This window comes from Rhinatrema bivittatum, chromosome 6 (assembly GCF_901001135.1).
Source record: "Rhinatrema bivittatum chromosome 6, aRhiBiv1.1, whole genome shotgun sequence".
NCBI lineage: Eukaryota > Metazoa > Chordata > Amphibia > Gymnophiona > Rhinatrematidae > Rhinatrema > Rhinatrema bivittatum.
In genome coordinates, this window is record NC_042620.1 from 149,474,657 (window position 1) to 149,495,246 (window position 20,590).

Here is a 20,590-nt window from a genome sequence, read left to right on the forward strand (position 1 = left end):
ACATTACTCTCCTGGCAGGCTCCTATTCATACACACAGCCGCACTTATCTCAGCAGGTTCCTATCTACCCACCCAATTCTGGGAGGCTCTCCTTCCCACACACCAGATTCTTGCACTCCAGGCAGGCTTTCATTCATTCACATACAAACCCACGATCGGGAGCCATAATGCTGCTCCTACTTGTGTGCGGGCCCCTGCGCTAATCACATCTCCTGAGGCTTAACACTTCCTCTATTCTGATCTCGTGCTAGCTGTATGTGTTTTGGACGATTAGGAGAACGGGTTTTTTGTTTCTTCGGCCGTCGGTGGTATAGAGTCCTCCGATGGCCTCGCGGACAGCCTCTTCTTCTGCCGTTGCCCTCTCCCCCCGCGGGTGTGTTCCCCCCACCCCACCCCACCCCCTGTACAATTGCCTGGTGTGCTCATCTGGTAGCGCCGTGGCTCACTCTTTCTCTCCTGGGAACATTCAGGCAGGCGCAGCCTCCTCTCTGCGTCCCTTCAGGCAATAGCCTTTAGTCTTCGGTTGCGGTCCGTTGATGCATAAGCCTTCAGTATTCGGTTGAGCCCTGTTGAAGCAGCAGCCTCCTCTCTTTCGGCAGAACGAGCTCAGCTTCTCTTCGGCCAACGCAACAGGCTCTTCCGTTCGTCGTGGCCCCGACTGAGGCAGCTGCCTCCTATCTTCGGCTGGCAGGGTGTAGCGGAGCACCAGCGTTAGGTGCCCTTAGTCTTATAAAGTCTTGAATCACAGTGCGCCTTTGATTTAAAAAACGAAGAACGCCAACAGCATTTGAAAAGAATTGTTGACCGCTTGGCCAATCAGAAGATGCCGTGCAGAGACCAATTGGGAAGGCAGAGATCAGCCAGTGAGGAAGTAGGTTACATCTGGCTTCCAGGAAGTGCCATGCTGCAGCGAGTGGGCGGCTGGTGCGTCCTGTTGTGTTCTCCCGGAATTGAAGTACTGTAGTTGTATGGACGTGGGGGAACATGAGGCCGGTTAGCGCCGTTTTCTGGGGCACCTTGCTTTGCCTGGTGTTGGTTGGCGTCTGGGACTTGTTCTTCGGCAGTGAAGAGAACAGGTGTAGCATGACCTACATGTTCGAGTACCCCGAATACCTGGTAAGTGGTACCCTGCTCTGGGTCCTTCCCTCAGGCTCTATTCTCCTTTTCACTTCCTCCCTCCTGGAGAACAGGTGGGAGCTATAGCTACTGCTGTTACAGTCTGCTGGCTACTCGGAGCTTGCCCTGCTCTTCCCTCCACTCCTCTCGAGGTTTTTGAATTTTATTGCGAGTAGTGGGGCTGGGTATTCGCGATTTAAGGAAAAAGAAGTCAGCTTTCGTTGGTGCTGGATAATCTATATGACTTGTTTTTCGCATAGGGCAGCTTTGATCATTAAGCAAATACTCCAGTTTTAGTAGTAATGATACAGCATTTGGGTAAGCTACATTTTGATTTAGGTTATACATCTTTAATATAAACCTGTGTGGCATTTATGTAAGTTGGATGTTATAAATAAGCATTTACTTAAGAGGATGTATTTTTGACAGTGTTAAGTACAGTTTCTCTGTTCAATGTTTGAAGTGTGCCAAGATGTATTATATAATATTTATTTTTGAATTGTGGTTAGGACTGACTATGAAGTTTTCTTCTCAGCCTCTTTTTGGTAAGATTAAATGTGAAATCTGAGTTGTGAGCTGAGAACTGTCCTTTCAGGCCTTTTGGCTGAGATTGAGAACTTGTCTCCATTGGGGACAGGAAACCGTTTGGACTCTGGAACCACCTGCTAAAAATTAATTTCTCTATAAACTATTACTGATCCCTTCAGTTTCTTATTGCACAGTTTCATATTATTGTGTCTGTCCTAGAGAGTCTAATATAAACTTACTTCTGTGTAGTTGATCTGGATGGGATTAAAATGCTGCTCTGTGTTTTATCTCATGTAGGGGGGGCTCTCATATTCATTTTATGAATAGGATTTCTGATTTTTTTGGACCTGAATTACAGACAAACCCTGATGTGATTGAGTTGGTCCAGAGAACAACTATGAAAATGTTTCATGATCTTCATCATGAAGTATATGGGGATAGACTTAAAACTGTAAATGTATCCTGTAGAAAAGGAGGGAAAGGGGAGATATGATAGAGATTTAAATACTTCCAAGGATTAAGTTCACATAAGGCAGCTGTCTTTCAATAGAACATGAGACTTTGGTTTGAGGGTGAAAGGCCATAAAATCAGGAGTATTCTAATTTTGTCCCACTATCTTTTTTTTTTTTCTTCCATTTGTGCCTTTGCTCTTCCAACTACTTTCCTAGCTTCTCTTAGCTTTTCCAGATATTGTTGCTTGTCTTCCCCTTTAAATCATTTTTTCCTCTTAACTTTTTAGCCACTTTTTTAGAAAACCACAGTGGTTACTTTTTTCTCTTAACTTTTATTTGCTTTCCTAACAAAAAGTTTTGTTGCTCTCACAATATATATATATATATATATATTATTTTTTTTTACCACTGTTCTTCTACTTCTCTAGCTTATCCCATTCAGTTAATGAGTTAATGAAGTGCTCCTTCTCATCTTAATAAAATTTATTTTCCTGAAGTTTAGGATCCTTGCCTTTTGAATGTACTACCACTGTCTGACCTAATACTGAAACACACCATACTACTATGATCACTAGATCCCAGGTGATCTGTGTTATGTTTTAACTTGGTTTGTGGGCCCTTGGGTTGTGGAGAGAGCTGACTCCACCCACAGGGAGGAGCCCTGTGGGGACTCTCCACGACAGGTGGGGTCTCAGCAGTGATGGACACAGGAGTCAGAGAATATTTATTATACAGCCAAGGGAAACCCGAGGAGCAGGTTTGTAAGCTCAGTCCTGAAACTAGAAGACCTGGAATGAATTCTCTGCTAGTGGTCTGCAGGGCGGGGTAACCCGGGGAATCCTTGCTTCATGATAGACCTTGTGCGTGGTAGCTCCGGTAGTGGTCCGCAGTGCGGGGTATGCCGGAGGCAGATGAAAGTAACTGGTGCAAGACAGCGTGAATCCGGTAGTGGTCCGCAGAGCGGGGTAACCCATGGATCCACACAGCAAGACAGACGTGGTAATGTAGAGTAGGTCTTGTACTCACTAACTAGTAGAGAAATCATAGTAGCAGCAGCAGCGGAGATCCGATGCAGGAGAACTCACTTAGCTGGAGAAGGTGAGACAGGGAGATGAGGCTCTCCGAGGAGCGGAGTACCCGAGTCACTCAGCCTGGAACGCAGAAACAGCGATGTGAAGCGTATCAGAGTAAGGAATAAGCAAGATGGAATCCTTGCTAACTTGTAGGTAGGAAAGTCCGATAGGTTTAAATATATGTAGGCAGTGATGTCATGCGGAGGGGACGTCCCCGAGGTTCCCGCCGTGACGTGCACAAGAAGGAGGCACACGCAGGCGTGCCCTAGGTCACTCCAGTGTCAAGATGGCGCCCGGGATCACCCTCGCCATCCCGGGATCGCCAGGGAGGTTGACGTGCAGAGGCGGCCATCTTAGCCAGGAACGTAGCTACTGGGCAAAATGAGGTGAGCAGCAAAGGTCACAGCTGCCTGCGACAGACGGGCACAACAATCTGCCATTATGATATCTGAAACTCTTTTCCCCATTTGTCTCCTCTTCATGTGTCAGTTCTGTTACCACTTGCTACAGAGCACTCCCTCATGGTACTTCCTGTGAATAGGAAGTCGGACAGGGTTTACCTCATCCAACAGGTGTTGGGAATCTGTTAGGATCTGATGCTAGAAGTTAGCAATCTGTTAGAAAAGCTCTGTGTTAGAGCTGGGAGTTAGCAATCTGATGGAATCTGTGTTGCGGGCTCCTGAAAAGGGAGGAGTTAGCAACTTGTAATGAATCTGATATAGTTGTGGGTGGATCCTTGGGCCGGTGTCAGATGACCACGCCCCCGGGAGGATATCCCGAGAGGCCATTGGCTAGGCTTGAGTATGGAGACAGACACACATTAGTTTTTTTATTAAACAGGTTTTTGAAACCACCAGAGGTGGCAGTAGTGAGCTGATATGCCCGACAGGGCTGTAGTCCCTCAGGTACTGGAACAGTGATCCCAGGATGGCTGAGCTGTTGAGAAACTGTAGAAAGTGAGTAGGCAGAGTTCATGAACAGAACTAGTTGACAAAACTCACGTAAGGTCTCAAGGAAGCTCAGGAGCTGGGAAGGTTTAGGCCCTCGAGAAGTGAGTACCTGGTTCCAGGGAAAGCTCTGAGAGAGCGATGGTAACTCACAATTGTTTGTAGCAGCGATAGCTTCCAGGCAGTAGGAATCTTTAGAATGTCCAGGAACACGGGCCCTCGAGGAGCGAGTACCGGTTCCTATCGTAATCTGAATAAAGAAAAAGAGCGAGGCCCCCGAGGAGCAGGTATGTCCGAGGAGGCAGAGTAGCTTGGGAGGTGTAGCCAAAGTGAACCCCTTCCTTGCTAACTCTGTTAGATAGTGAAATCAGAGACCTTTAAATATTGGAAGCGGATGACGTCATCTCAGGGGGACGCCCCTGAGGTTCGCGCTCTTGCTAGTACTTGAATCAGAGCGCGCGCGTGCCCTAAGTCTTCAGGCAACATGGCGGAACTGCAACGCCGAGCCGGTCCGGGGACACCGGAGGGAGACGGCATGGAGATGCCGCAGCAGCCAGCTGTCCATCAGACCCGGAGGGAGTCGCCACAGAGGTAAAGAGGGCGGAGTGAGGACGTCAGGCAGCGACGGTCATAAAAACAGGCTACTGGATTTGAAAAGCGTCAGCTAGCACACCAATCCGTAGTGGTCGAATTCACTCTCAAGAAGGCCAAGCGCTTTTGGACCTATGTCTCACTGCCCCCAGGAGGGATCACAGCACGCTGAATGCCCTTGGGAAGAAGGAAATTCAGGGGGCTATGTTCATTGCCTTCATTACCTCCTACCAACTCTACATGAGCCAATATTCTCGCAACCTCTAGAAGCAGGTGCAGGAGATAGCCGAGCAGCTGCCTCAATAGCAGCAGGACACGTTTCTGTCGCTGGTGTGTCAGGTTCTGGAGTGCGGAAAACACGAGGTGCGCTCCATTTATGATGTTTTCAAGACGACAACGAGAGTCTCTGCAGCGGGAATCTGCACCTGCAGAATGGCATTGCTGCGGGCCTCGGATCTCTGACCTGAGGTACAAGAAAGATTTGTTGACCTGCCATGCACAGGAGAGAATCTCTTCGGAGATAAGGTGAGGGACGCGGTGGCCCAGTTGCAGGACCATCATGAGACCCTCCGGCATCTCTCCGCTAGCACTTCGGACCCACCCTCCTCAGCCAGGAGGTCTGCAAGGCTGGGTCAGAAAAGGTGTTTCTACCGCCAGAGGAAGTACTATCCTCCAGACCCTCACTCCCATTCACAGAGGGTGATCTCTCGTGGCTGTCCCAGGCAGCAGTGAGCTCCCAAGCCCCAACTGGAACCCCAGCCAAATCCCGGGATGGGGTTTTGACTGGATCATAGGGAGCATGAGCTAGCCACTCATACCCAAGTTGCTGGGTTGGGGACAGGCTACAGTTCTTTGCGAATCGGTGGCCCAGTATAATCTTGGACCAGTGGGTTCTGCCCATCGTCTGTCAAGGGTACCGATTGAATCTATTGGGTGTCCTGCCAAATTATCCTCCGTGCCCGTTTTGGGGGCCATTAATGCATCAGGAGGTACTATTCAGGGAGCTCTCCGCGCTCTTAATGGCCAGAGCGGTCGAGGCAAAGGGGGCAAGGATTCTACTCCTGGTACTTTCTGATTCCAAAGAGAACAGGGGGACTCCATCCCATCCTAGACCTGAGGGTCTTGAACTAATTTCTGAAAAAGGAAAAGTTCAAGATGGTTTCCCTGGAACTCTGATTCCCCTCCTGCAAAAAGGGGACTGGCTATGCTCCCTCGATTTAAAGGACACGTACACTCACATCGAGGGCTTTCAGGTCACAGGAAATATCTCAGATTTGTGATGGGAAAACAGCACTTCCAGTACAGAGTGTTGCCGTTCAGGCTAGCGTTGGCCTCACGTGTCTTTACAAAGTGCCTGGCCATGGTGGGGGCGCACCTCCGCAGGCTGGGAGTGCATGTTTTCCTCTGTCTGGACAATTGGGTGGTCAACAGCACCTCTCAGGCAGGGACGGATCGGTCCTTGTGCTTGACCATCCAAGTGTTGGAGACACTAGGGTTAGTAATCAACTACCCAAAGTCCCATCTTAGCCCATCACCTCAATTGGACTTCATAGGAGCTCTGCTAGATATGACTCGGGCAAAAGCTTTTCTGCCGCGCTCCAGGGCGCTCACTTTGGCGTCCATAGTGGAGGTGATTCAACAGAGCCAGTAGGTATTAGTGCAGCACATGTTGAAGCTGTTGGGCCATATTGCTGCAACTGTCCTTGTTACTCCCTTGGCATGCTTACACATGCGCAGAACCCAATGGACCTTGAGGTTGCAGTGGCATCAGGCCACCCAGGACCTCCAGGCTCGCATCTGCATCACTCCATCTTTCCGGGACTCCTTGTCCTGGTGGCGGGTTCTCTCAAACCTGGAGCAGGGACTATCTTTCCAAACTCCGCCTACCCAAATTGTCCTTACCACGGATGCGTCCAACCTGGGGTGGGTGCTCATGTCAACAGGCTCCGCACCTAGGGGATGATTAGTATAGTAACTGGGAAGATGGAGGTAGGGGATTGAGAATTTAGGGGATGGTTGTTTTTTTGGGGTTTTACAGATGGGCAAACATAATGATTTCGGAATTTCCTTGTGATGGGGAGAAATATGCTGTTATGATTGTCTTTGGGTGGAGCTTGTGCGATGATGTTTATTACTGTTTTCTTATACCTGATACTGGGCTGATTTAATGTCTCAAGCTGTTGTATAGATAATATCTTAGATTGTAGGTGGGATTAACTCAGCGATCAAAAGAACTAAGATATGGCTTTGAATAAAAAAGGACAGATGTATGGTGCAAGAAACCCATTTGAATGCTGCAGAACATTATAAGTTAAAAAGATGGTATGTCAGGGTCGTTAGGTATGCTTCCACTATTAGATCACAGGATTAGCTATTTTGATTCGTAAAAACCTATCCTTTATGATTAAGCAAGAAATAATAGATACAAAAGGACTGTGTGATTTTGGTCATTGAAATATACCGCAAATCATTGGTACTATGCAATCTCTATGCTTCTAACACTTATGACCACTCCTTTTTTGTGGAAATTTTCCAACACCTTATTCCCTATCTGAATGGTGGTTTGGTGGTAGGAGGAGACTTCACTCTAGTGCGAGACCCCATTTTAGATAGATCATAAAAGACCCAGGGAGATAAAGTATGAGCTGACAGAGGGATTGCCTTTTTGGAGGACGGTTTAAGTTTGGTAAACTTGTGGAGTCTTCTTCATCCTTTAGAGAAGGTCTTCACTCACCTATTTAGGGCATGTCTCCTACTCTGGAATAGACTATATTTTGGTTTCTAAGAATATTTTTTTCTTATATAATTGATTCGGGTATAGGTGATATTACACTATCAGATCATGCCCAGATTTGGATTCATATGCCTAGAGGAGACAGAGGCATTTTGAACTGTCTATGGCAACTGTTATTTTTTGGCAACTGAGCCACAGTTTCAAGATTATCTCACATCTAAGTTCATTCATTAGTCATTTCAATTAATTACTGTAAAGCTTTGTATATTGGTTTATTTCAGTCAACTTTACATGCTTTACAGGTTGTTCAGAATGCAGCTGGTAGGATTATTTCTAATACACCAATTTGAGCTCATATCACACCAGTTTTAGCCAAGTTACACTAGTTGCCCATTAGGTGGAGGATAGAATTTAAATTATTACTATTGATGTTTAAAGTCACATACAGTCTCGCTCCAAAATGTGTGAATTCAGTTTTGGAGTTCTGTCATCCAGATTAATTTTTGCAAGAGTTGGCATGCTTTAAGGCTTTGGAAATTAGTTAAGGCGTTTCTTTTTTCAACAGGCTTTTGAGCAGGGGTCTGAGATCTTCAGGAGCATCAACAGTTGGTTAATAGGATCTGTTTTAGTTTTGTCTTAATTTTAATTATGGAGCTCCTGTTTAAATGTTTTATATATTGAATTTTTTTTCTAATTTTCTTTATTAATGTAAGAACAAATTGAACACATCTAGTTGGAGTGACACAATATAAGCAATAGACAAAGCAAGTAAATTGTCCATATTTATAACACTTAGTTAATATCGTCTCACAATACATTTTCTAAATTTTCATCCCCTTAGCCTAACAAATCCTCAGATTCCTTATTACAACATTTCTTCCCCACTCAAACCTACTCATCCAAACATGCAGTGATCCCTCACTCCCATACCACACCTGTCTCAGTTTTACAATAATTTCTGCTTTTCCCCCCATAAAAGATACTTTCATTGTAATAATTAAGACTTATGTCCCTTTAGGTCTTGATACTTCAACTTTTCCATTAATGCATAAGCCTGCATTTTAGCTTTCCAAGAGTGGAATGTAGGTAGCACATCTGTAGTCTAACAAGATAATATAACTTTTTTATAGCAATGGTGAATGAACTGCTCAACAATTTCATACCTCTTGCTGGGAAAGCCAATCATGTCTCAAACCAATGCAGCTAGATCATATTTTACCCTCCCAAGCAATCATCTTCATCATTAAATGCTCCAGCAAAGCCTGGATTTGCCGCCAATAAGATTTCAGCTTGGGACAACCAGTTATCATGTGACAAAGTTCCACATTGGTAATTACATTTCAAACAATTACGTGAATCTCACAGTCTCAATTTAGCCCCTTTTTCTCGTGTCAGATATGTTCTGTGTAATAATTTAAACTGCATTTCCCTCAGATTTGCTTGAGGTAGGTATCTGTACACTGCCCCAAATGCAGCCATTATAATATCAACATTTATCGAGATCCCAAGATCTGCACCCCATTCACTTGCTAATTTACGTAATTGGGTGGTATCCTACTTCTGTCTAATATGATCAACCCATGTTTTAAGTTTATTGAACTTAGGTATGGTTTCAAAAAAGATCTTTTCGTCATCCATAAACTTCAACAAGTTAAGATTTCCCTTACAACTTAAACTGTAATGCCTGGTTTTGAAAAAAGCGAATAAACTGTATCGGGGAATATCCCAGGTTTCTTGCAACTGTTGAAACATATATAACTGTGTGAGTTCTGGATCTATGAATTACCCCAAACAGTACAACCCTTGCTGTTTCCATGTCTTAAATATGCCTTGATCTATTCCCCCTGGAGAAGCTGGGTTACTCTTCAAAAATATAAAGGGGGAGATACTGTGATCAAACTTTTGTAATCCTCTCCACCATTGCCATGCTTTCCTAAACGTAGGAAACCAAAATCCCGTGCTCCTTTATTTGCATCTTCACTCTTGAATGCAGAACATTGACAGGGTGATATGGTTGTGCTGTTCCCCCCAACAAATTGTCAATATCAAATTTATTATTGAGGGATACCCAGTCTTGCATATAGCACACCAGAGATGCCACATTTATGCTAACAAATCCAGGAGAGCTAAACCACCTTGATTTTTGGGTCTACACAAATTCACATAACTTTATTCTTGTTCTACTTTTGTTCCAAATAAACAAGGTTAAAAGGGGTTTAAATTTTTTAATTTCCTTATTTTGAACTCACAAAGAGAGTATTTGCAGTCCATATAATATTTTCGGTAAGATCACTATTTTTACTACAGCATACCTTCCCATTAACAACAGTGGATAAGACATCCATTTGCCCAAAAGGGCAGCTATAGATTCCAAGTATTGGTAACGTTCTTCTGATAAAGCTCTTTCATGAAGCAGTACACCCAAATCCCTAAATACCTCATACATTCTACTTTAGAGGGAAGGAATCTCCCCAAGTTGGTGCATGAGATGAATCAATTGGGAATGCCTCTGACTTACTTTGGTTAATTTTAGTCCTGGAAACCTGCCAGATTACTCCAAGCAGTTCCTGGGGTTCTTAATAAAAAGCATCATATCAGCAAAAAGACTCAACTTGACCATCTTACTTTCAAAATTATCCATATTTCTTAGTAGTCTGACCAAAGGCTCCAAACTCAAAACGTTTAGCAATGGAAATAAGGGGCATCCTTGCCAAGTTCCTCTAAATAACTGAAATTCGCCTGATAGCATCCCGTTAACACTAATTTGCACTATGGTGAATTAAATAAGATGCACCAAATTCAAAAATTGACCTCCAAATTTTTCCAGGACCCACAACATATATGACCATTCCACTCTGCCGAAAGCTTTTTCAGAGTCTGTACTGACCAGCATACATTCGCTATAAGCATCCCTGCTTCTATGAACCACAAGAATTGCTTTTAGGAGATTGGATGATGAATGCCTCCCTTTAATAAACCCCATCTGGTCAGTTTGAACTACCATTGGCACAGAGCATTCACTCTATTAGCCAAAAGTGCTGCTAAGATTTTAATGTCTTGATTTAAAGACATTTAAAAGAGAGATTGGTCTGTACGACTCTTCCCCAACAATAGTAATATAACCAGACCATTGTGCTACCTTAAATGCTATTGTGGAGATTAGCCAATAAAGTTTTAGATCCAAATAGTTGACCCAGAATAATTATATCTGCCTTGGACATCTGAAATTTGTTGCTCAATCTGAAAAGACAGATTTTCGCAGTAAAATCACCACTCCTCTCTGCCTATCTGAAAAGGAAGATAAACAGTATTGCCTAACCCATTCCCGTTTTTTTTTTTAATTTTTAATTTATTGAATTTTAAATTTACCATACAAGAACTTCTTGTCCGAAAACAGTAAGGCTTATTTATATGATACAATCAAGAAAAAAAAGCAAGAATAAGAAATCATATAAGCTTTACATCTTAAGTCCTCAATATTGAGAGAATCCAATACACTACTTTAGGAAAATTCCAAACTTTAAACATAAAATATGGCAATTGACAGCTAGGTGCAGTAGCATTTTATACAATAAAGGATCCTTTTTCTTATCAAGTTATTTCAGTTGAAGGAATTTCCACTGAATTGGGCAACGGGATTTTCCCTACAAGAAACTGGGACAGCTGAGGGGGATCGAAAAAAAATATAGGAAACATTTTGGTACTTTACCAGGCATTTACATGGGAATTTCAAAATAAATAGCCCCCCAATCTGCTGTACTCCAGTTCGCAATAACAGGAACTGTTTACGCCTCTTCTGTGTCTGGCGTGCTACATCTGGAAACATATTGATTTTACATCGCATAAAGAGTTCCATTCTGTGCCTGAAAAATAATTTCAACAGCCAGTCTCTATCAGGTTCCAAGACCAGGGATACAATCAAAGTAGCTGGAACTGCAATATCCGTATCTGAGGATTCAATAATAGCTGTTAAGTCCAATGCAGGAGTTTCAATAGGCTGTATAATATCCATTCCTTCTCTCTGCATATCTCTCACCCTCCTGTAGGGTGGCAGATAGAATGCTTTAGAGATTGGCGGTATAGCATTCTCTGGTATCTTTAGTATCTCCATTAAATACCTTTTAAACATTTCCTTTGGAGGAACTAATGGAACTTTGGGAAAGTTAATAATTCTCAAGTTCTTATTTCTAGAAACATTCTCCAAAGCTTCCAATTTTAAAGCTAAATTTTCATTGTCCTTAATCAATAATTGCTGAGACTGCTGGATGGAATTTACTTGTACCCGCAGATTTGATACTTGCTGGTTAATATCTGTTGAAAAACTTTCCATCACAACAACCTTTTGACCCAGTTCGTTATACCTCATAACTATTGGTGTTAACTGCTGTGTAATAGAATTCCGAAACTCTACAATTGCGTCCCATATAGAATTTAGGGAAACTTCACTCGGTCTTTGCACTGTAGGGAGCACTGGAATTAATAATTCAGGCCATGTTGGTTCCCGTGCTGCTCCTTCTGTGTTTCTTCCTTCACCAACTTGCATACTTCTCCCATCCGTGCCTCTCAAGATGTCTGCCGGGCTAAGTGCTGTCTCTTCCACCCTGCTGCTCTCCAACAGATTCACCGACGTACCTTCCGGAGTTCTCGGCGTCTCCGTAGCTTCTGGGGGGGTCCTTTCAGCAGCCGGATTAATGGGAGGCGATCCTGTTACCGGGCTTAATGGTGACATGGGGCCAAGAATGGAAGGGAGCTCTGCTTCTCCTCCCCCTCCAGCCAGCGGCTGTCTCCCCGGTATCGGGCTGCTGCGGGCAATGTGGGCGTCCATGGGTCTGATAGTTTGTGCCGAGGGAGTCGCGGGGAAAGGCGCCCTAGGTTTTCTTTTCCTACCCATGCAGGAAGATTCAAGTAAGCGCTTTCAGAATTTTAAAGTCTGAAAACGACACAGCAAGACGGACGACCCACATCAGCGTCCTAGCTGTCGGCCATCTTGGATCCTCTCCACACCATTCCCGTTTTTAATTTTTGAAGCTCAACATCATCCAGGTGCATTTCCTGAAGGAATGCGATGTCTGCATGCATTTTATTCAACCCTGACAGCCTTTTTTCTTTTAATTGGGGAATACAGGCCATTCAAGTTCAAGGAGCACACTTGTAGTCCCGCCAATAATGTTATAAAAAAATAGCCAGAAATAATTGAATTCATACTTGTATTAATGGATGGGCCCCCAGCCTAAGCTCCCCATTCTCTTTTGCATCTAGAACTAAATTTGAGCCAAACAACTTTTTATTTCTGAGTCAGCCACCCCTTCCACATCATCACACTCCCCAACAAACATATCATTCACACAATGCTTTCCACACAATGCTTTCCACGTACAATGCTTTCCACGTACTACCGTCACTATGTGCTCTTGTTAATTTTCCCTCATCTGCTTCCAATTGAGGAACCTTCGTTCCCTGTAAATAGTTACCCAGTTACTGTTTGTTGATGTTTATTTCTTGTATGCAAAGTTTACTGTTCTATGTAATGGCAGTGCCAAAAGTTCTGTATAATGACACTGTCAAAAAGTTTTAGTTATCTGTAAACCGATACGATGTGCAAACGGCTATCGGTATATAAAAACCTATAAATAAAATAAATAAAAATAAATTCCCAATTATACAACCCTCTCCCTAAAGGTTGCATTGACAACAATATAAGAACTGTACTTCTCCTCCTCTGCTTCTGCACCCCAATCTTCTTGTTCCCCGGTCAAGTAGAAGTCCCAATTGCCTTGAGGTGGTTCTTTTCTTCTCATCAAGCGCCCTCCCCCCCCCCAAGCCCAAGAATTTCCCGGAATCATGATATAATATAAAAATTAACTTACTAGTTCTTGCTTCTTCCAAAACGCAGAGCAACAAACTTATAATCTGAACTATGAAGTGAAAATGAGTGAATACTTCAAAGATCCTTTTTTTTTTTTTGAGACATTTTCTTTTGCACTTGAAGCACCAAGTATCCTTACCCTGCAAGTGTTGCTCATGCTTTTCATTTAATATTATCACTATCAACTGAAAAGCAGATAGTTAATACAGACATTTCAAACTATGTTTTTTGTTTGTATGCCAATGCCAGACATCTAAGAAGTAAGATGGGAGAGTTAGAGTGTATAGCAGTAAATGATGAGATGGATATAATTTGCATTTCAGAGACCTAGTGGACGGAGGATAACCAATGGCATGATGCTATATCAGGGTATAAATTATATCGAAATGATAGGGAGAATCAACTTGGTAGGAGTGTGACGCTTTGTGTCTGGGAGGGCATAGAAACAAACAGGATAAAGATCATACAAGAGACTAAATGCATTGTAGAATCTATATGGGTAGAAATCCCATGTATGTTGGGAAGAAGTATAGTGACAGGAGTATACTACTGTTCACCTGGCCAAAATCATGAGACAGGTGATGAAATACTAAGAGAAATCAGGGAAGCTAACCAAATTGGCAGTGCAATAATAATGGGAGATTTCAATTACCCCAATATTGATTAGGTAAATGTAACATCCCATCATGCTAGAGATGTAAAGTTCTGGATGGTAATAAATGACTGCTTCATGGAGCAATTGGTTCAGGAACCAATGAGAGAGGGAGCTATTTTAGATCTAATTCTTAGTAGAACATAGGATTTGGTGAGAGAGGTAATGTGGTGGGGCCACTTGGCAATAGTGATCATAACATGATCAAATTTGAACTAATGACTGGAAGGGGGGCAATATGTAAATCTACAGCTCTAACACTAAATTTTCAAAAGGGAAACTGATAAAATGAGGAAAATAGTTAGAAAAGACTGAAAGGTGCAGCTGCAAAGGTTAGTGTACAACAGGCATGGACATTGTTTAAAAATACCATTTTAGAAGCGTAGTCCAGATGTATTCTGCGCATTAAGAAAGGTGGAAGGAAGGCCAAACAATTACCGGCATGATTAAAAAGTGAGGTGAAAGAGGCTAGTTTAGTAAAAAAAAAAATCTTTCAAAAATTGGAAGAAGTATCAATCTGAAGAAAATAGGAAAAAGCAGAAGCATTGTAAAATTAATTGTAAAACATTGATAAAACGGGCTAAGAGAGAATTTGAATTGAAATTGGCCATAGAGGCAAAAATTCATAATAAAAGCATTTTAAAATATATCTGAAGCAGGAAACCTGCGAGGGAGTCGGTTGGACCATTAGTTGACTGAGGGGTTAAAGGAGCTGTTAGGGAAGATTAAAGCCATTGGGGAAAGACTAAATGGATTCTTTGCTTTTCACGTAGATAAGCAGCTGAATTAGCCATGCTGTATGGGTACGGCCTCCGTGCCACTAGGTGGCGGAGCTCTCTAAGACTAGCAAAGTCTTTTAGCCAAGTGCTCCCTCCCTCCTGTATCTTGACAGGATTACCTCAGGCTCCTCAGTCTAAATTTTTCCGCGCAACAGAGTGTGCGGAGCTCTCTACTTCTCCTTAAAAAAAATAAATTTTTTTTTGAAAGGATACATTGATATCCATAGATGTTATAATAAGAAAGAAGAAAGAGAGAAAAAAAATCTTCTTCGGAGCCTTGCCCTTTCGAGATTTTATTTACATCTCGGGGCATCCCCCAGCCCCCCCCCCCTTCGGCTGACTACTATCTTCATCATAGTCTCCTCGGTCACCCTCCCGTTTTTGATGGGTTGGTTCCGAGTAGAGACTGGGGGAGGGACACTCTCGCAGCCGCTGATATACTCACTGGTCTGCTGAGCAAAATGGCGCCAAAACCAACACCATTGTTCATGCTGCTGCCAAGGCGCCAAACCATTGACGCGCGCACTGGCGCACCGACTGATTGGCGCCAAGAGCGTCGATGAGTGTGCCAGAGCGGTCTGTACGCTGGTGCGCGCATCGATGGTTTTAGCGCCTTGGCAGCAGCATCAACACTGGTGTTGATTTTGGCGCCATTTCGCTCAGCAGACCGGTGAGTATATCAGCGGCTGCGAGAGTGTCCCTCCCCCAGTCTCTACTCGGAGCCAGCCCATCAGGAACGGGAGGGTGACTGAGGAGACGTCGCGCCAACAGATAAAATCACTTCTCCTCTCTTCACCCTCAAAAAAAAAAAGAGGAAAGAATAAAAAACCATTTCTGTTCATCTGGAAACACACACACAAAAAAGTTTGTTTTCTCCAGCTGCATGCCCATACGAAATCTTACACATCTCGAGGCACCCCCTCCCCACCTCCCAGACGACTTCCTAACTCGACTGATCTCCTCGGACCCCCCGGTATACCCAGGCTGGTACCGAGTGGAGACTGGGGGAGCAGCACGATGGCAATCGTGGGCTGAGTAGCGGTGGCTTCATCTTGATACAAGCTGGCCCTGCTGAATTAATGGCGTCAAAAACCGACGCGCCAAAATATTGACGCTGGTACCACAACAGTACTTAAAATGACTGATTGTCACAGTCATGGGCCCATCGATGCATGGGTGCAGGCGCAGGACGCTTAAAAAAAAAAAAATCTACAAAGGCGCTGGGGCATACTGTTTGACACACCAACCGCCTGATAAAATCATGGCGTTCGCAGTCAAAAAAAAAAATAATGCAGAACCAGCCATGTACGCTCCAAAACACCCAAACGACGGATTACGTCGCAGCTAAATGCGAGGCCATCTAAAGATGGAACCCACACCTACTCACCGCTACCACTCAGAAATGTGCATTAGAAAAAAACAAAACACGAACGGAGTGTAGCCTACTGCAGCCCATTATGTCCTCTACCTCGTTCTACCACCAAAGCGGTCCGGGTACTTCTCTCACATACTATCCACAGACACCAGACTGAGTCCAGTTCCACATCAGTGGAATACTAAGTATTCAAATGTTTGTTACTGTGCCTATGGAACCAGTACCCTACTACAAAAATCTAGTTGACGGCCTTAACGTTAAGGTCCTCTGGTACTCCTTTGTTCAATTGCTCCCTGGTGGTTCAATAGACAATTTAAACGGCTCGTCAATCCAAGCCATACCACCGATTGAAGATAAGTCACGGAATGACTTTCCAAAAGAAATAAATAAAATACAGAAAGAAGGGAAACATAGACTATTGCGTTTGAAATACTCAAGGCCTCCCTTCAAACCATCGCGCATATCTTTTCATAATCTACAGGCTCTAAAACCACATCTCCAATAAGCCTCGGCAGACGGCACTTTTCCTCCTCCAGGCACTTCCTGGAATCCATTTATGAAGGGTTTGCTGTATCTTCAAAGACCTCAGCAAATGCCTAGACAACCGGACGTCTTCCATGGTTGCATTCGACCGCCATAAGTGACGAGGTTCCTGACATATGATAGGCTTACCATACAGTTTAGAAACCCTTTACCAACTTCAGTTCACTAAACCGTTCACATGGCTTAAGGAACAGAAAACAGCAGCCTTTTTCATTAACATCTCATCAACGTCCATCTATATCACAAAGTTAATTTTCAACCTCGGCCCACTGCCGAGCATTAAAAAAAACAAAAAAACCCCCTTAAGCCTCATTCCTATTATAAGCCTCCATCTCGCTAACCATCGAGGCTACATTCTAATCAACAACAGGCATCATGTCAGCATGCTGCAACGCCTCGCCAGCCACTGCAATCGCCGATCCTCAGCATTTATATATAAACAGAAAAAAACCCAGTAGGATTTGTTTTTTGAAATCATAAGGCTGCCATCATCACATCTGAGATGAAGATTGTCCACTTGTCTTCCATCCTGAAATCGCATTACATCGACTTCCATTGTCGTCTCAAGACTACACTTGTCACCTAACCAGGGACGTATCCTGTAAGTATGACAATTACAAAAAGAAGACAACTATTTTCGAAATGACTTCTCTCAAGTCCATTCTTCTTCTTTCTTCATCCCTGGAGCTTGCAATGGCTACAAAAAAAAAAAAAAAAAGGGGGCATATGCTCGCATATCCATGCACTCTAGTTTCTAGTGTTTCCCTCGATGTTAGTGTTTGAGATAGTTGTGGGTGGATCCTTGGGCCAGTGTCAGATGACCATGTCCCCGGGGGAAGATCCCGAGAGGGACCACCGGTCAGGCTCAGAGTTTTGGTACCTGTTGAAAGAAATAAGAAATACCTACAAAAGTCCTTATCTTTTCCTCAGCTGTCCTGCAAGTAAAATCAACTAGTCTATGGAATCAACCTTCCACTTCCACATTCAGGTTCCCTTTACAGTCCTGTTTGCTTGCTCACTTGTTGCTTTGAAGTATGGAGTGTTTTATCTTATTCTTTCAGACTACAATATGTATTTATGTATCTATGTGGTATGTAGTTTAGTGTGGCTCACTTTGTAGAATTTTCTTGCTTTGGTTATAAAAGTCAACCAAACCAACTAAAAATAATTATTACCAAGATCTAATAAATTGCCACCAGTCAAGCTTTCCCTCAAATGTATGTAATTTTTGTTCTGTTTGCAGATGACAAAACTTTGACCAAAACCACTTACACTCACCTGCTTGGCACAAGGCAGAATTTTCTGCAAGCAATAAGTGATTATTCCTAATTTATTTTTCTATTATCTATAATATATCTACCATTTTTTAAATTTTAGTCAGACTTAGTTTTGCACATATTTGTTTGAGACCAATTATGGATTTCTGTTATACAAAATTTCCCCCAACTCCTTAAATGGACAGAACTAAATATACTAAATTTGAGTGAGGGTTTATGATGCACTTATTTGTCTTCAGGACTAGCTGATTCCTATTATGGACATTTTATCCCTTTCCCCTAATTGGGTAATAGTCTATAAGTGTAGATTTGAAACAGAGGTGGATGGCAGGGAGTGGGAAAAACAAAGAAACAAACAGCTCTATCATTCTCTCAAACAGCCAGAGAGTATTCTTTTTAAAATTGAATCTCCCACGCAAACAGAAAATAAAATACTTCAAAGTACAATCAAGCAAACTCCCAAATGGAAAGAAATAGTCTTCAAAGCGCAATCAAATTCTTCTTTGCAAGCAATGATTTAGGGAGTTAGGGTGACTCCAGTTTTTAATCCGCTGCCAGATCTCACTCTGAACAGCTCTTGCTTCAATGGTGACTCCCTCAAGACGGTCTTATGGGTTTTGGATTTGCTGTGTTACCATATTGCTGCCATTTCCTGATGAATCTGCTGGTATCCTCTATTGAGAACCCCTCCTGCAGGTGAGCAAAACCAAGGGTATGCTTCAAAATGTTCTGATTCTGTGTATTTCTTACTCTAGAAAATTAAGCTTCCCAAGAGAATTTCCAGTCGTTATCCGAGCTATGAATTGTATCTCTATGGAGAAGGTGTCTATGCTGAAGAAAACACAAAGTTGGTATTGACTGGGATTCCCATCCTCTTTCTACCTGGTAATGCCGGAAGTTATAAACAAGGTAAATAGAGCAATTCAAAGCACTTTGTTGTATTTATTTATCTAGGCCTCATTTATCTTTATGCATTCAGTGAATTCGGCCAAAAGTTTGAAAATGATTTCAAATCATGAATTGCCTTTAACTACCATAGAATGCACCTAAAAGTGCCTTGAAACCCAATTTGTGCAAAAGTTGAAGTAGCGGTACTAGCAGAAGTTTAGTGTTAGATAATTCATTTTACAATCAAGAGAATTAATAAGATCCTTCTTTAAATGTTTTTTGTTTCATTTTTGAGAAAATACAGAACCTTATGCAGATGCAATGCCGAGACATGCAAAGTGTGACATTTGCAAGAACTTGAGGGAAGAATATTTTTATAAAGAGGGCTATGCCTACAATGAAAGAGATGTTTCTTTTATTTCAGAATAGTAGTGTAAAAACATTAGAATTAGGGCCAGAATGAAGGTGAATGACCTAATTGTAGGTAGGCTGATATTAAGAAGAATCTAGGTATTTCTTCTGTGTAAGTATGGTATTCTATGTTAAATCTTCCAATTGAATTATAAGTTTACTTTTTATTTCATATTGGAAAATGTATTGAACTGGTAAAGAGCAAGCTTTATAAGGTCAGTAAATTGGGTTTTCTTTAATCTGATTGTAACTTCTGTGCTTACTTTCTTCAGTGCGCTCCCTGGGATCCATCGCTCTTCGGAAAGCTGAAAACATCGACCTGAAGTTCCACTTTGATGTCTTCAGTATCAGCTTTAGTGAAGAGTTGGTAGCGCTGTATGGCGGCAGCTTACAAAAGCAGACTAGATTTGTTTATGAGTGTGTCAAAGCAATCCTCCAGCTGTACAAGGTAAGGAGCAAAATGTACCAGTGAACAGCAAGCACTGCGGTTGTTTCCTTGCTGTTAGCTTTGCCTGTCCTACTCAGATGGCAGTGTACCCTATAGTGGTGTCTCACCAGTGCCAATATCCTATACTGGTTATCACATTGTTTTATGAATGGAAATAAGATTTAAAAATATAAGGTTAAATTCACTGTGCCTGGAGCAATGTTCCCTCCTAAGGATTGGATTGCTGAGTGCAAATCTCTTTGCTCTTGAGCAAAAATATTTTGTTTCATTATCCTGAGATCACTATTTTCTGTTAATGCAAAAAGCCTATCACAGCAACCCAGTCCTTAGAGGGAGCATTGGTTACAGCATGCACACAAACTTTCTCACATACACACGCACAGGCTCTCTCTCTCACATACTCTCACACACACACAATTGCTCTCATTCTCACATCCTATGTCTCACAAACACATGCTCTCACATACATGCTGTCTCTCTTGCACATATCTCTCACACACACATACAGTCTCGACTCATTATTGTACACACACTCTAGAGGGCCTCAGCCTCCTCTTCGTTTGTCATCGTGGGAGGGGCTTCATAGCGGTCCTGATCCTCTTGGGCAGCTGCAAAAAATGGGATCGGCGGTGAACCTGCTACTGGGACTTCTCATCTTGGGTCACCATGAGATGGGATCCATGGCAGCCCTGCCAAAGACACTGCTCCTCTTCAGCATGTGGACTGAAGCTCCTCCTCCTTCCTGCCCGTGCGGCTCCAGCAACGTTTTTCTTCCGGGACCTCATGGACAGGAAGGAAGAGAAGCACCTGGAGTTTTGGGGGTCTCTCCTTTGCTTTGTGCCATGGTGGGATGAGTTCCACCTGCCAGTCTTCCTATGCGCGGGGGGTGGGGTGTAAAAGCTGTGCGCA

At 43.0% G+C, this 20,590-nt stretch overlaps 1 protein-coding gene across 1 annotated transcript in view; it reads left to right on the forward strand.

Annotated features, from left to right (window-relative positions):
* The first annotated feature begins 640 nt into the window (after positions 1-640).
* PGAP1 (post-GPI attachment to proteins 1) overlaps positions 641-20,590 on the forward strand; it is a 283,616-nt gene continuing 263,666 nt past the window's right edge. The window contains exons 1-3 of the mRNA XM_029606060.1: positions 641-1,116; positions 18,690-18,843; positions 19,506-19,681. Coding sequence (XP_029461920.1) covers positions 985-1,116; positions 18,690-18,843; positions 19,506-19,681 — 462 coding nt within the window. The 5' untranslated portion in view covers positions 641-984. The remainder of the gene's footprint in view (positions 1,117-18,689; positions 18,844-19,505; positions 19,682-20,590) is intronic.